Source organism: Dermacentor silvarum, chromosome 1 (assembly GCF_013339745.2).
Source record: "Dermacentor silvarum isolate Dsil-2018 chromosome 1, BIME_Dsil_1.4, whole genome shotgun sequence".
Taxonomy (NCBI): domain Eukaryota; kingdom Metazoa; phylum Arthropoda; class Arachnida; order Ixodida; family Ixodidae; genus Dermacentor; species Dermacentor silvarum.
The window spans coordinates 257,021,458-257,036,158 of NC_051154.1; the positions used below are offsets into that span (position 1 = coordinate 257,021,458).

At 44.6% G+C, this 14,701-nt stretch overlaps 1 protein-coding gene across 1 annotated transcript in view; it reads left to right on the plus strand.

The window, feature by feature from the left end:
* Positions 1–8,815, plus strand: part of LOC119437068 (SH2 domain-containing protein 4A-like) — a 79,173-nt gene extending 70,358 nt beyond the window's left edge. Inside the window, exons 7-9 of the mRNA XM_037704139.2 lie at positions 301–419; positions 2,506–2,735; positions 7,051–8,815. Coding sequence (XP_037560067.1) covers positions 301–419; positions 2,506–2,735; positions 7,051–7,152 — 451 coding nt within the window. The 3' untranslated portion in view covers positions 7,153–8,815. The remainder of the gene's footprint in view (positions 1–300; positions 420–2,505; positions 2,736–7,050) is intronic.
* The last annotated feature ends 5,886 nt before the right edge of the window (positions 8,816–14,701 follow it).

The window sequence follows — 14,701 nt, forward strand, 5'->3', positions numbered from 1 at the left end:
CCTCGCAGCACTTGGCATATGTAAACAGATGTCTTGGTTGTGGCTGAAGGGGCCACCAGGAAGTGGGAACAGCAGTCACATTCCTGCACCATGTCATGTTGTGTCAAAATGATTTTCTGATTTTCACTCAAGTAATTAGACATTTGGTAGAAGCAGTTGTAAAGAAAACGTAGGGAAAGTGCACTTGTGCTCGCTGCAGAAGACACCATTAGCTGTTGCAGGCATTTCAGTATTGAGAGTTGATTCTGTAACTGCCGTATGCTCTTTGTTAACATTACCTGGCTGACCTGTTTGCTTTAGGAGCAAGGATGCTGAGCTGTTCAGTCGGGCTGACATAATCCAGTGGTTCCTGAAAGAGGAGTACCCACAAGGTGCTGTGACAGACCACAATGGCAACAACCCTGCTGTCTGGTTCCATGGTAGGTGAAATTAAAATAATTGCAGATTACAATTTCTGTGTGTGCATGTAATTTCTGAATGCTCATTTGATAAGTGAATAGATGAATTATCAATTTGTAGCAAAGAACTTTTATGTAAATAGTGCCAAATTTAGACCTATAACTGAGAGTGAAGAACGAAAGAAATGCTGGTGCTTTAAACACTGTTTAATTGAAATTTTCACACTGAACATGTGCTGTAGGGTGAAGCATACAGGGTGGGAAGGCTTTGTGATCAATGTTTGTGCTTAGCAGTCGACATCTTATGTGCCCCTGCTTTTATTATCAGTCAAGTTAGTTCTCCACAGCTTGAATTAAGACATACATATATATGCTATATGCTTTTGCATATTAAATTTTTACCATTGTATTTGCAAGAATTTTTTTGCTAGTCACATGGCACAGTTAAAGCAGGTGCTGACTGTGCTTAGATTTCTGCATAGAAATGTACTGATGGAAGCTGGTGCTCTTTGGAGCGAGTGTGGAACTGGTGTCTTGAGTGGTTGTTGGTTGTTGCACTTTTTTTAAGCATGAACTACTTTTAGCTCCCGTTCTCGGCGACCTTCAAGTGACCTTGAGCCAAAAGCCAGAGCCGTTATCCAGGCACTCAAACAAGAATATCAGTGCGCTCAAACGAGAACATCCGGGCATTGTTGTGAGAACAAAACGAGATCATCCGGGCAACCAGTCAGGAGTTAAGGAAAATGCGGTCTCTTGCTCCCAACCCTTTGTACAAGACTGCATTGCATATGCTAGCCACTGCCCAAACAAGTTACAAAAAATATTGCTCCTGATTTCTTCTTAATGTTTGTTCACAATATCACTCAAGCTGTAACTTCTAGTACGCTGAAGTTTTATTTGTCATTCCAATAGCGACGTTCAAAAGGCCGATAAAGGGCATGATACACTTGATTGTCATCTTTTGGTGCTAAGACAGGGTCACTTGTGCTCTTTTGAATGCGAGCGGTCTGTGAGTCATGAGTGGTTCATTACAAGAAAAAAAAAATTAAGTTTCTTCCAAAGGTGGAGCATTGAAAGCGATAGCAAGGTTTAGCGTTGTGCTGAAGGTGTCTCAGAATGCTGGTGCAAAGAGGAGCGTGCCAGTGGCGTTGCAGATGTTGCACCTCGATGGTGCACGAGATGAGACTGAAGAAAGGAAAACCGTTGGCATTGGTTAGCGTCCAAAGACACACAGACGTGCCGAGCGCTCTTGGCATGAACGCGCAGTGAACTTAGATGCAGCCAGCGCCTCTGGCGGTGGCGGCACAAAAGACTGACCTTAAGCCGCTGTTCATTTTCACTCCACGATGCATTAGCCTGGCTAAGTCCCAGTTTGACCTTGGCTGAGCTTGAAGATCAGATTTATGGAACCAGGCGTTTTCTGGGTTTGTACCTGGAGTAGTAGAGCTATCACTCTAATAGTAGCGACACGCTCTGAGCACGCTGCACTGTTGGAAAAAGAAAAGCAGTTGATGGCGGTGGCACCACAGGCAGCAAAAGACTCCATGTGGTAGCCACTTCATGCTTACATCTACTCTCGATTACGGGAAAACCAGCATTCTTTTTGGTAAAGTTCATCTGACAGTATGGCAAATCAGTTCTGAAGAATCCTTCATAGTGGAGGAGGGTTGATGAAAGAGAAAATTGTCATCCATCCGACTTTTACTTTCTGACAAAGTAAACCTATACGGGTTTCCTTTGTAGCTTCATGCTACGGTCAATGGATGAGTTTTCCCTTTCATTTGTCTTAGAGTATGACTAAAGCTATTTATTATATGTACAGGGGACACTGTGGAACCTTAAACTGCTAAATAACACTTCAGGATAAATGGAGGCTGTGCGCTTAAAGTTGGTTGGTTTTGCTATTAATTCGTGATCTTATTCTTCAGATAACCGAAGCAGTTTGGTTCGGTTCCTTGGGCAGATGGAACTCCCATGAAAAGTTCTGCCCTAATGGTCCGAGTAATAGGGCCTTTATTAGAGACAAATAAGCTTTGGAAGTGGCTGCAATGCTTGGCCACAGTGTTCACCCATTGGAACTCTGTGCCTTTGGCCCAAACTTGTGCAGGTTTCATTGGGCGCCCGGAGTCGGAACAGCTCTTGCAGAGGCATGGCGGGGCGGCAACAGGTGCATTCCTTGTTCGGGTTCATGAGCGCATCAAGGGCTATGTCATCTCATATTGGGCTGGGGACCGCTGCAAGCACTACCTCATTGATGCCTCACTCGGACATTGCCAGTTCTTTGGCTCCAATCAACTTGTCTTTCCCCGGCTCAGGGACCTGATATGGCACCACACTGTGAGTATTACGATGTTAGCCCCAGTAGACATGTCCAGCGATTTTCATGGTTCAGACAGGTGCGCAGCTAAGCAAATGCTGCACAAAGCCTTTATACCAAGCTCATAACTTGTTGGTACCTATGCAAATTTTAAATGGCTGCTTCCTAGACCTTGTCGGATATTTTGGTTGTACACTAGTAGTTTTAAATTGCCATCCAGGGAGTATTCTATGGCAATAATTTTGAAGAAGGGTTTAGTAGTAGCTGGGATAGAAGCAAATGAAATGTTGAAGCCATGTTGCTAGAAGGTAAGCTACCGTCTCCTCAGCAAAGGCTCTCCCATTGATTCGACCTGCACTTGCGTGTGATATTCCTTCCCTGCCTTCTCCTATATAGGAGCTGAGGGCCCACGTGACATTTATGCCACAACCCTTGCCTCCTGCTACTGTTTTTCTCGATTCTTTTCTTCCACTGCCCCATTTCCAGAGGTGGTATTGTGTGCACTGCATTTTACGGGAATCCCAGAATTTGCATTGCAGCTCGGTGTTTGTGTGCGGCAGTTGTTATGCCTTTGACTTGTGCTATACCTTTGATGTCATCTCTGCATGCCCTTCCTATTGGAAGGGTGTGCATGTCTTTATTAGAATGTGCTGATGTTTTCGCGGCATACATCGGTATATCAATCACACTTGTTTGCTTGCAATGCCCAAAGCTTGTCAGGGTCCCTTTAACCCCTTAACTGCTTTATTATTTTGACAATTTTTGTGCCCAGACTGCTTATTTTTAAAAAATTTATATTGAATATTTTCCTTTTAAGAAGCAAGTTATTGGTGTTGAAAAAAAATCAAGCACATACTAGGTCAAATTAGCATATTAAAGTTGATTATTGCTCATGATAAAGGAAACCAGCTACGTGCTGGTAATCAACAATAAAAACAGAGCAAGAGTGCTGTCATGGAGCGGCATAGTTTCGAGTCATTGACACGCCGATTAACGGCCGCCAAAAATGTCGTGGTATCGCGGTGCGACATGTAGTTTCGAGAGAGCGACACGCCGATTAATGGGCATCAAAAACGTCGTTGTCCCACGGTGCGGCATATAGTTTCAAGATAGCGACAGACCGATTAACGGACCCAAGTATGTGTGTGTGTGTCCGTGTGGTGCAGTGCGGGGGTGCGACCTTGGACAGCAAGGGGGGAATAAACCGTTCCCTCGCCCCTGATTAAAAGGGGCACGGCCAAGACTTTTGGGAGGAGTCATGAAATAATTAAGAGAACTCTGCATACCTGCAGTTCCCCAACATAGGGAAAGGAGAGGCTATTTAAGCGCAGGTTTTAGGCCCTGCTAATGAGTCTAGAAGCTCAACCTATGAGCTGCTGAGAAGCCGTCGGGGGGCTAGTGCCGTCCAGTATCGCCTGGGCGGCCTAGCCGCGTCGGAACTCCTACTAGTTGACGTACGAGACGACAAACCAATGTCTGCAACGAAGCTCATGGTATTTCGCCTCAAGTTAGCTCAACCTGCTTGAGGGAAGCCGTCAGATCTATAGACTCCCGGGAAACCCAGCTCAGCAATCGCATCCACCTCAACTAGATTGGCTCGCCAGCATTCTTCGGGAAAGCTTTGCGCGCCGACTTCACGATTTATGGTCTTGCTGCTGCTGCCAGGCCACGTGTATGACATCGGTTCTTTTTCTTTTGAACTTTGTTTTAGTGAACTACCGTTAAGTGTGTTGTATATTTGATCCGCGCCGTTTCATGTGTATATCCACTGTTAATTGCTTGTCATATTTATTTGTCATCATCATTGTGCTATATTAAGTTGAGGTGTGTTAGTCTGTCTTGTGTCTTTCTTTATTATTTTGTTTTATTAATTTGTCTATATTTATCAGTCGATAAATAACTTGTTTTTTGTTTACTCCCGACTGACTCTTTCACTGTGTTCGCTCGAGTACGGAACGACCAACTGGCTTGTACACCCCGTCAATCAATTTCGTGCCGATGACGAACGGGTGACAGCCATGACAAGCCCTGTTTGGAAAGTTTTATCAAGTCATCAGGCAGTGTTATATTGAACGCCTTACCAGGGACGCCCAAAAACGGAAGCCGAGGAGCCTTCATGGGAATGTCCTTCACATCAATGCGCCGCTAATGACGCGCACTCGCAATAAGCAGTCTTCTTCATCTGATGAATTGCTAATTTCGATGTCATCGCTATTGCTTGCTTCCAGAAACGAAGTAAACTTCGGTTTCTGAATCAGTATCGCCCGAAAGAGCTGGACGATGGCGAAATGCTTCTTTTCCGCGACGACGGACCAGAAACACATGCATCACCTCCACTGGAGTTTCCCCCCCAAAAGAAATGTGAAACGGCATTTGAAAAAACAGAAATTACCTGCTCAGTGCTGCCATCTGCGAAGAGACACAACAACTAGCCCGCAAACGAGCAAAACGGTTTTGGGACAGCTCGGCAAAGACGAGCTGTGCTCATCTGAAACGGTTAAGGAGTTAAAGAGCATGTTTTCAAATTAGTACTTTAGCACATTATGGCCTGTTTAGTGAATGTAATGTGCTTGATTTGTTGAGAATGACGAGGCGTCGTACAGCGTTTGCTAAATGTTATGCGCACTGTAAATTATTTCTGCATTTGGGATTACTTCATTGTTGCAATTCATGTTCTACCCGCCATAACTGCATTTATTAATTGGAAATCTGACCCATACTGCCATGTGCTACTGCATCTGCGATACTGCTCTTGGTAATATGTGTACTGTCAGTCTAGAGTGAAATGGGGAAACAGAGTAGGACACCTCTTCTGCTTAATTACCTAGCATCTAGCTCCATGACATCTAGCTTTGCCATAACTAAGCATCTGTGAATGACTTGCAGCAAGGTCGCATATGGTGATAAATGAATAAAGGTGTTACATTCTGATGTTATAGTACATAGAATGAATGCAGAAATGTCACTACCTGTGAGATTCTAAAAGGGGTGGCTGCACTCGAACTTCCTTGGTGGTTTCTGTTTGAGCATATATATGTATTACTTGTCTCTGTCAACTAATGTTACTGTCAACTAATGCTTATGGTAAACTGAGGAAATAAAACTACTCCCAACTTTTTCTGTTGTTGCAATATTCTAAATATTTGTGGTATTGTGCATATGTTTAGTTAAGGTTCTGCAAGGAGCAGCTATCTTCCACTTCTACATTACATGTTGTGGAACTGTTTGTGGCAAAATTCACGGTGTGTTATCCCACTTAAGCAATTTTTATCTAATAACTGTAATCAAATGGTGTAATACTGAGGAGTAAAAGTTTCATGCCATTGGCCTTGGAGAACTCAACAATATTTTAAGCATAGCTATGAATCGAATGGTAGCATCCTTGAGTGTAACCTTTGGCATTGCAGTCACAATTGCTATTTTTCAATTTAAGTTATTGCTTCACAAAGTGGCTACAAGTTTTGCCAAATATGAAGTACAAAAGGAGCCATAGTCAATGACTGTATTGGGACGTTTGGTGAAGTTCAGTATAGTAACTTTTACAACTAGCACCATCTTCAAGTATTTCATACTATTTTGTATTGGCTGCCATACACTGGAGCACTTGTTGAAATATTAGTGTTATCACAGCTAATTATCTGGTTGGTATATCATTGCAGCTGCTGTTATGCTGGATGCCAGGTGTGTTGGAAGTGCTTGGTGGATGGGGTTGAAAAGGGAGCAGGAAGGTGTGACGGTCGCTTGCACATGGGATGACCCCACGACTGAACATGCTATGCCATTAACTGGCATGCTGATTTCTATAATCGTGGACAACTTTCTGTGCCAATGAAGGGAAAGCTGCGGGGGAGAAGCGTCTGAACGTGTGTTACTGTCCAGCATAACTTTACAGTGCTTTTGGTTTCTTGGAACAGATACTGAATCAGCGTAGCTTCCACGTGCAATGGTTTCGCATTTACTCAAATGCGGAAGAGAAAAACAGAAAAAGAAGTCAAATTTAACACTCAGTGGTGTCTTTTTGTTTTGTTTTCGATGTTGTAATAATTATGTTTTCTATTCCCCGGCTTAAACTAATGCATATGGGAATGTGGGACTATTCTCAGGAGTGATCCTACATGTGCACTCTCTCTGCCTCTGTAGCTTTGCCTTCATTGCCTCGGAAAGTTGTCTGTGAGTATAGGGAACATTACTACTTACAGGTGAATTAGTATAGCTTTCTTGGTTACGTGCCGGTGGGCTGGCTGACAGTATATGTGATGTGCTAACAATTGCCAACAAGCGCCTACTTGCTGCTATGCCACTGTCACTGACATATCATATGCTTTACAATTTCAGACGAACCCGATCACAGCTTTGGGACAAGAACAGCTGCTCGACCCTTGTCCCCGCAACAACAGCAACAACTTATTCTCACTGCTACCCACTCTTGGCCAGTGAAAGAACAGCTGTGAAAACCCCACTTCTCACAACACAAGTGCCAAGCATTGACATCGTGACGTGACTTGACGTGGTGTTTGTGCGTGCTGTGTGCAATCACAGGAATGGCCACGCGTCGTCACCAACACCACTTACCAACCGCTGTGATTGAACCGAAGAACAGCGGAGGGGTAATCCAAGTTGCTGCGTGCAATTATGCCCGTGATGCTTCTCTCTTAGCTGCAACTTGTGTGAACCTGTCTCTGTCTCCAATCCGGTTTACACGTCCAAAGATTATAGTAAGTGGCGCCCTGTTATGTGGCTGGCTACAACCGCAGAGGCAAATGGCCCCTTTTTGATAGTTTTTTTTTCTTATAATTGTAATATACTGTACATAACTTTAGTCAGTGCATGTGATTGTAGTAGGCTGTTGTCTGTACAAGCTGAAGCTGTAGATCCCTTTTTCCTTGCGGCCTCTTATTGCAGGTGCAATGTGTGTTGTCTTGAATGCCAGCAATGCATCCTAGTGCTATGCTGGACTCTGTAGAACAGTGTTCGAGCTTATCAGAACTGTGTATTTTGTTGGCACATGTGGCTACCTATGCTTCTTTTTTTTTAGCAGAAACCCAAGTTACGTGGAAGAAAGTGCTGTAAATGAATGCGTAGGATGGTCACAACAGTTCTCTACTTTGATAGCAGTCTGTGAAAAGGCAGCAGAACTGTCGGTCAGGCAACCAATGCCATATATTATGGTGCTATTACCAGTGGTGCTTTTTCGAGATTTTCGGTTTGCAACATTGGTATTGGAACAGTTTTTAGAGCTCAAGAGGTGTCCAAAACTGGCATATCTGCACAGAAGACTACATCCCCATCGTTGGTGACTTGGCCTATAGTTTCAGCATATTGTGATAATGGTTAGATGTTCATTTGTAGTTGTCTCCCATAGCCTCTCGACACACTGTGTACATTGTTTAATGCTTATGACTGGCTTTAGTGCAATGTTTCTAACATGTAGATGACTGGCTTTCACATAAAGTTGATCACACGTATACTAAAATACAAAATGGCAGGTTGCTGCTGCTATTTCGAACTTTCTCTCACATGACAGTTGTCAGTTATTAACCGTGTCACAAACAGCAACTTTAGGGAAGGGTTGCAGACGCAGTGCACAGAACTAAAGCATTAATTGAAACATTGATGATACCGGTTAATGCAAACTTTGTTGATCATTTTATATCAACACGATCAAGGTTTTGTTTTCCTGTGACTTGCCCCCAGTCTTTAATTGCACTGGTGATTGTTTTGTTTTAAGATTATGCATGGCTGCATGTTTGCAGTAAATTGTTCTTCTTTTTTTTAAAGAGCAGACAGTATTTGTTTTGTGAACAAATGTATGTGTTGCTGGCTGAAATATGGTGCATTTTTTTTTTTCATGACAAAATCCTAATTGAAGGACATGGGAAGAGCTGTTGCAAGTTTGGTTCTGGTATGTTTAACTAGGCAGGCTTTCTTGAGGTTTTGTTTGGAGCAGCGAGTTGAATTTGGCTTGAGAAAGTGCCACCCATAAAGCCTTCGTTCCCAGCTGGTTTGGGTTGAAAAAAAAAGGACTGGGTGCAACTCTTACTGCTGCTTATTTCGCCATTTCTATCGAACATACTACCAAAATAAATTATTTGAACTTTTATGAATTGTGTTTTCATGTTAGACTCTAAGGGACAAGCCAAAAAAGCATTGCAACAAGATTGGAAGACGGGAAAATTTAATTTGTTGCATAAGTTGGTGTTGCACATGCCTAGAGTAATTCAAAGTTGTCTTCCTAAATTGTGCTACGAACCTACTGTTTAGCACACAGGTATGTTTCCTTCATGTATGGTAAGTCTTCATCTTCAAATGGAAAAGCCAACCTAACTAAAGCAAATTAGAAATTGCAGGGTACTTGCTAGTGAACCATGCTGTAAGGGCCCATGGTTACAGCACGGACATCTCTAAAAAATCTGCAACGTGTTTCTCTATTAAGTGCTGAAATTTGCAATAAGACCAGGCAAGCACGCACCTATTGAAAGCATTAAAAATAGTGCTTCACTCCAGGGTGAATACAGATAAGAATGAACAGGTGGTCCTGGTCACCATTCCCGATTTTGATGTAATTTACTTTAGGCGCAGGTTTTGGGCCCAGAACAATGATTCTGAATTTAGTTTTGTGAAAAAAAAATTTTTCTTCGCCAGAAAAAAAAAAACGCAAATTTCGGCCGTCGAAAACGTTTTTCTGCCAGTTCTGCGATTTCTGAACTTTGAGCGTGCATAGAGAAACAATGGTACGCTTCTCAATCGCAATATTTTTTCACAACAAAGAACAAGTGAAATGCTACCTGGTGAGTATTTTATTGCACTTGGCTACAAAAGAAACTTTGAGAAAAAAAATCACAAACATGGTAAATGGACTAAAATACCTGCAATTCAGGAATTTATTGCTCTAGACTAATTAGAGTGAGGATAATGAAACTCGGTGCACATGAACTTTTAATAAAAGTCTTCACATTCTTTCGAAATAATTTTCGTTACTTCTTCAAGCACCGTTATATTTAAAAATTGCACTTAAATATAAGTGGTTTGCCAAAAACATGAAAATTTGAAAATAGTTTTCTGAAAAAGGCCATTCTTAATTTTTTGGAAAATCGCTGGTTGAAGTCAAGAACATTGTCTACCACTGTACATAAGAAACGTTGCCTTATTTGAGTACCGAACAAGTTGCAGTGCGTCAAATGTGACCACACTCAGCCTAGCGGCCGTGACACTGATATTGTGCTGCAAGGCGGACGCAGGTCGTTCAAAAATAATTGTAGCCGACATACTCGTAAAGAAGCCCTCAAAAAATAAAAATAGGAAAATCGAAAAGAAATGGGCCGCTAGGTTGCATGGTGCCTCAAGCTTTGTCTTCCGATCCGGCGCTTAGCAATCTTTAGCAGGCGATCCGTGGCAGCGGGCGCTTGCGGCGGTGGGCGCACGTTTCATCAGTGCCGCTTCGATTGTAAGCGGAGTCCGCCTGCGCGTGACACCGAAGTTCAGAGAGTGAATGAGATAAGGAACGTAGAAAGTGAAAGGCGAAAGCTGTCGGTGTGCAACAAGGTATATTACATTAGGTCTGCCGGTAGTTTTTCTGAGGACGTCTCCAGTGCATGTCGCATGTTTGTTCCTCCGCTGTGATGGCTGAAGCCGCAAAGTATAGCCTGAAACGCGTGGTTAGCGCTGACTATCTGCAGAGACACAAGAAGAAAAATTTGTACCAGCGGAACTTTCGTAGCGTAAAGGACTTGGACATTGTTCAAATAAGGCAACACCTGCTTGATCGACACCAGTGTTCCTGTTCAAGAAATGGATTTTCCCTGCGGGAACTTTTCTCTGTGGAACGTTTCCTAGCTACCACCTGGAAACCGACATCACTGGATCCGCGAAGTGCTCCGCTCTCCAAGGACGCCACTTTTTCGGAGATTGGACCTTTTTCGGGAATTACGGCCAAGAAACCACTTGCACCACGTAGCGGCCCCGCTAACCCTAATGTAGGGTGGCATTCAAAATGACGACTTATCGGAATGCCGAAATTTAAAACACCGAAAATTCAAAAAGCCGCAAATATGAAAAACTGAAAATTTAAAATGCCGAAAACTCAAAACATCGAAACATCAAAATGCCGAAATATCAAAATGCCGGCATCATCTAGCTATTGATCCTTTTCACGGAGCAGTTTGCTCTAGAGGAACGAGATGGCGCTTCCAGCGGCGTGCCATACGTTGCCTCAGCGAATACGCACGAATACGAAACCATTACAGCTTCTGCACTACTACTGTGCAATCAGCTGTTGGAAATGCAACTGGGTGTTCTTCAGTGCACTGTGCCCAATTCACACTGCAACATGTGTAATGATTAAGGGAAGACGTGTGCGCTAGTTAGCTGCAAAACTAGTGATTCACATATAGAGAATGCGAATATAAAGATCGAATATATCAAGAACTAAACCTGTGTCGCTGCTGCTACATAAGGACTGCCTGTGTTACCAGCCCTTCACGATGCACGGCTTTCCTAGAGGATAAATGAAAGACAATTCATCCGCCAGTGCTGTATAGCCTAACCTCCTAAAAAAGGACTTCAACTCCGGAACGTCGGCACTTCAGAGTGAATACCAATTGTTACAAAAGAAAGTAGCGCCACTTACTGGTATAGTAAGTTTCTCGCACGTTATCTGCACACATCCAGCCCTATGCGCACGCAAACTTACGGCCACCCTATTGCCAATATATCAATAATAAGTGAATGGGCGCTCACTTGAATCAATGCGACTACACCAACAAGACACGAAGGTTGGAAGCTGAACGTTTCGTGACTGTCCAGAGAGTAAGCGATGGACTAGCGTTAATACGTCTTTGCTGCAAGCTACCACAAAGTACAGAACATTTGCTAGTTTTGTGCACAACAAGAACAAATCTATCGCAGCAGAGTCCACCCGCGAGCGATTAGGCTGAAAATAAACAATCAGATAGCGGCCGCACCGAGCAACTTTACTGCGTCAGAAACATGACAAGCCGTTGCTTCAATATTTTTGCCAAATAAAGAAGGGAGAGCACACTGATCCTGATTTAATTCATAAGCGGAAAGTTTGGACAGCTTGGGAATACATTTCTAGCCCCGCTTTTAGTACAAGCACCGTATACACTGCTCCAAATGGGGATACACGGCAGACTCTCCAAAAGGAAAACTTTTGCTGGATTTGACTGAGAGGTTCGATTTAACCCTGTTAACTCGCCTTGATGAACCCACCAGAGTCGGTAACAGCGTCTCGAAAGATACCTCGCCAGACTTAACCTTTACAAACCAAGCGGATGAGATAACATGGACGAACCTAGGGGACAACTTTGGAAGTGACCACTATATCCTCAGCCTTTCAGCAAACTCGTCGCATATAAGACGCAAGGTTGCGCAGGCCACACTAAAAGATTGGACGAAATATTGCGATCGCCAGGGCAGCACAGGTCCGATAACGAACGTCGGAAACGGGGCGAAGCAGCTTCTCGACATGCTGGTGGGGGTGACGAAGGTTGTAGACACAACGCGAGATGCCCTGGTAGTGGACAGGCTCGTGCTACATTTATGGGAGGCCCGCCGTAGCCTCACCAAGAGATGGAAAAGGCAGAGGTTTAACAGGAAGCTTAAAATCCACATTGCTCAGTTATCTCGGGAGGCGAACACGTATGCGCAGGAATTATGCGACAGTAACTGGTGCCAGCTCTGCGATTCCTTTAGGGGGTCGGACCCTCAGTACCAAAAAGACATGGCACATTCTCCACAGCATGATGAATTCTGGGGGAACCAAGATGGCAGCGCACACGATGCTGGAGAATGAATTCAAGGGCAACGACGAGGAACTCATTGCTCACTTGAAGCACATTTATATATAGGTATGAATTTCAAAGAGGCGAGCCAGTGCGGTAGCTATATAGGGCCGGAACAACCGAATCTGGACGCACCGATAAGTACGGCGGAGGTTTCTGCCATGGCGCAGTCCTTCAAAAGAAACACGGTGCCAGGGCCCGATCAGATTACTAACACCATGATTCGAAACTTGAGGAACGAAACCATAGAGCAGTTAACTAAATACTTTAACGAGAATATATGGGTGGATCAGGGAGAACTACTGGCTGAATGGAGGGAAGCAAAAATCATCCTTATTCCAAAACCGGAAAAGCCCCAAGATATTCGAAACCTATGACCTATATCACTAACGTGGTGTGTCGGAAAGCTCTTTGAAAAGGTGATACAGACCCGGTTATCGCGCTACATAGACAGCAACAATCTTTTTCCCACAAACATGTTGGGATTCTGCCCAGATGTGTCGGCACAGGACATTTTTCTCATGCTTCAGCAGGACGTTCTGCACCCGGTAAGGGGTTCCGAAGACAGCATTGTGCTTGCTCTTGACGTAAAAAAGGCATTCAATACGATTTCCCACGATGCAATACAGGAAGGACTAGAAGCGGTAGGTTGCGGGACGCGCATTTAATTACCAGTATGTACGCAGCTTTCCGAGAAACCGTAAGGCCACCATCGGTCTGGGCTCAACTAGGTCGAAACCCTTTGCAGTTCCCGATCGAGGAACCTCACAAGAATCCATACTCTCCCCTCTCCTATTCAATCTGGGAATGCGTAAACTCGCACTGGAACTGGATGAGAAGCAAGCCCTAGGGAGTGCCATTTATGCTGACGATATTACACTGTGGGCAAATCGGGGATCCTACGGGGATAAGCAGGAGCTTCTCCAGTGGGCCATCCAACAGGTCGAGACCTTCTTGCAAGGGGCCGGCATAACATGTGCCCCAGAGAAGTCCGAATTTGTTCGTATAAGAGCACAGTACACGAGACGAGAAAATCGCCCGAGTTTCGAACTTTTCTTGGACAGGGGGTGGGTGAGAGAGGTGGATAAACTGCGCATCCTGGGATTATGGATCCAACAAACGGCCGGAGTAGTGCACACGCTCCGCCTCTTCATAGGTACTACACAAAACATAGCTAAGATGATCCGTGGGGTTAAGCGAATCCGCGAGGGCTTCTTGGAAGAAGAAACGATCAGACTGGTACATGTTGTAATAAGTAGAATTACATACGTACTCCCCTTCCAAAGCATTACCAAGCAGTAGCTCAAACAGCTTGAAGCCATCATTCGGCGGGCATTTAAAGCTACTCTAGGGCTCCCGGAAAATACCAGTACTGAACCTATCGAGAAATTGGGAATCCACAATACATTCGAGGAATACGCGACGGCCACCCTCATCGCGCAAAAGGAACGGCTGTGCGCATCAACGCAAGGTCGGGCCATGTTAACCAAAATCGGCTTTTTACTCCGCCCCCAGTTCAGTGCAGAAGAGACAGTGCAGATGACCCAGGAAGTCGGGCAGCACATAATGGTGTCCCCAATTCCGAAGAATATGAGTCCGGGATATCATGCAGGGCGCCGGAAGGCCCGAGCGAGAACCTTGTACCAGAGATTTAGAGGACAACTGGACGTGTACTACACAGACGCGAGTCAAACGGACAGGGGCAAGTATACGATGGTAGCCACGAACAAAAATCGTGTGATAGCTGCATCAACAGGGCAAAATCTGCCAGCACAGCAGAAGCCGTAGCAATTGCACTTGCAATTAGGGACGTGGAGAATAGGGACGTATCTGCTGCCATACTCACGGACTCGCAAACCGCCTGTCGCCTGTATCTCTCCGGGACGGCGCCGCGCTTAGTACTAAAAATTCTAGGGAGTCAAATTAACGGATTCCACAACCTCACTTGGCGCCCCGCACACGAAGGCATGGAGGGCAGCACAAGGGCGGACCGGCTAGCTCGCGTACCAAGCTGTGGACCGACCCAGTGACGAGCCTCCCTCTACACCGTGTGGCATCCTCGAACACCAAAAACAGGAGCGGAAGCAATATGGACGCTCTCACCCAAAGTTACAGTCAACAGGTGAGGAATTGGTGCCGACTTCAAACACACACATACCCAAACCTACATACACTTAGCCGTATTC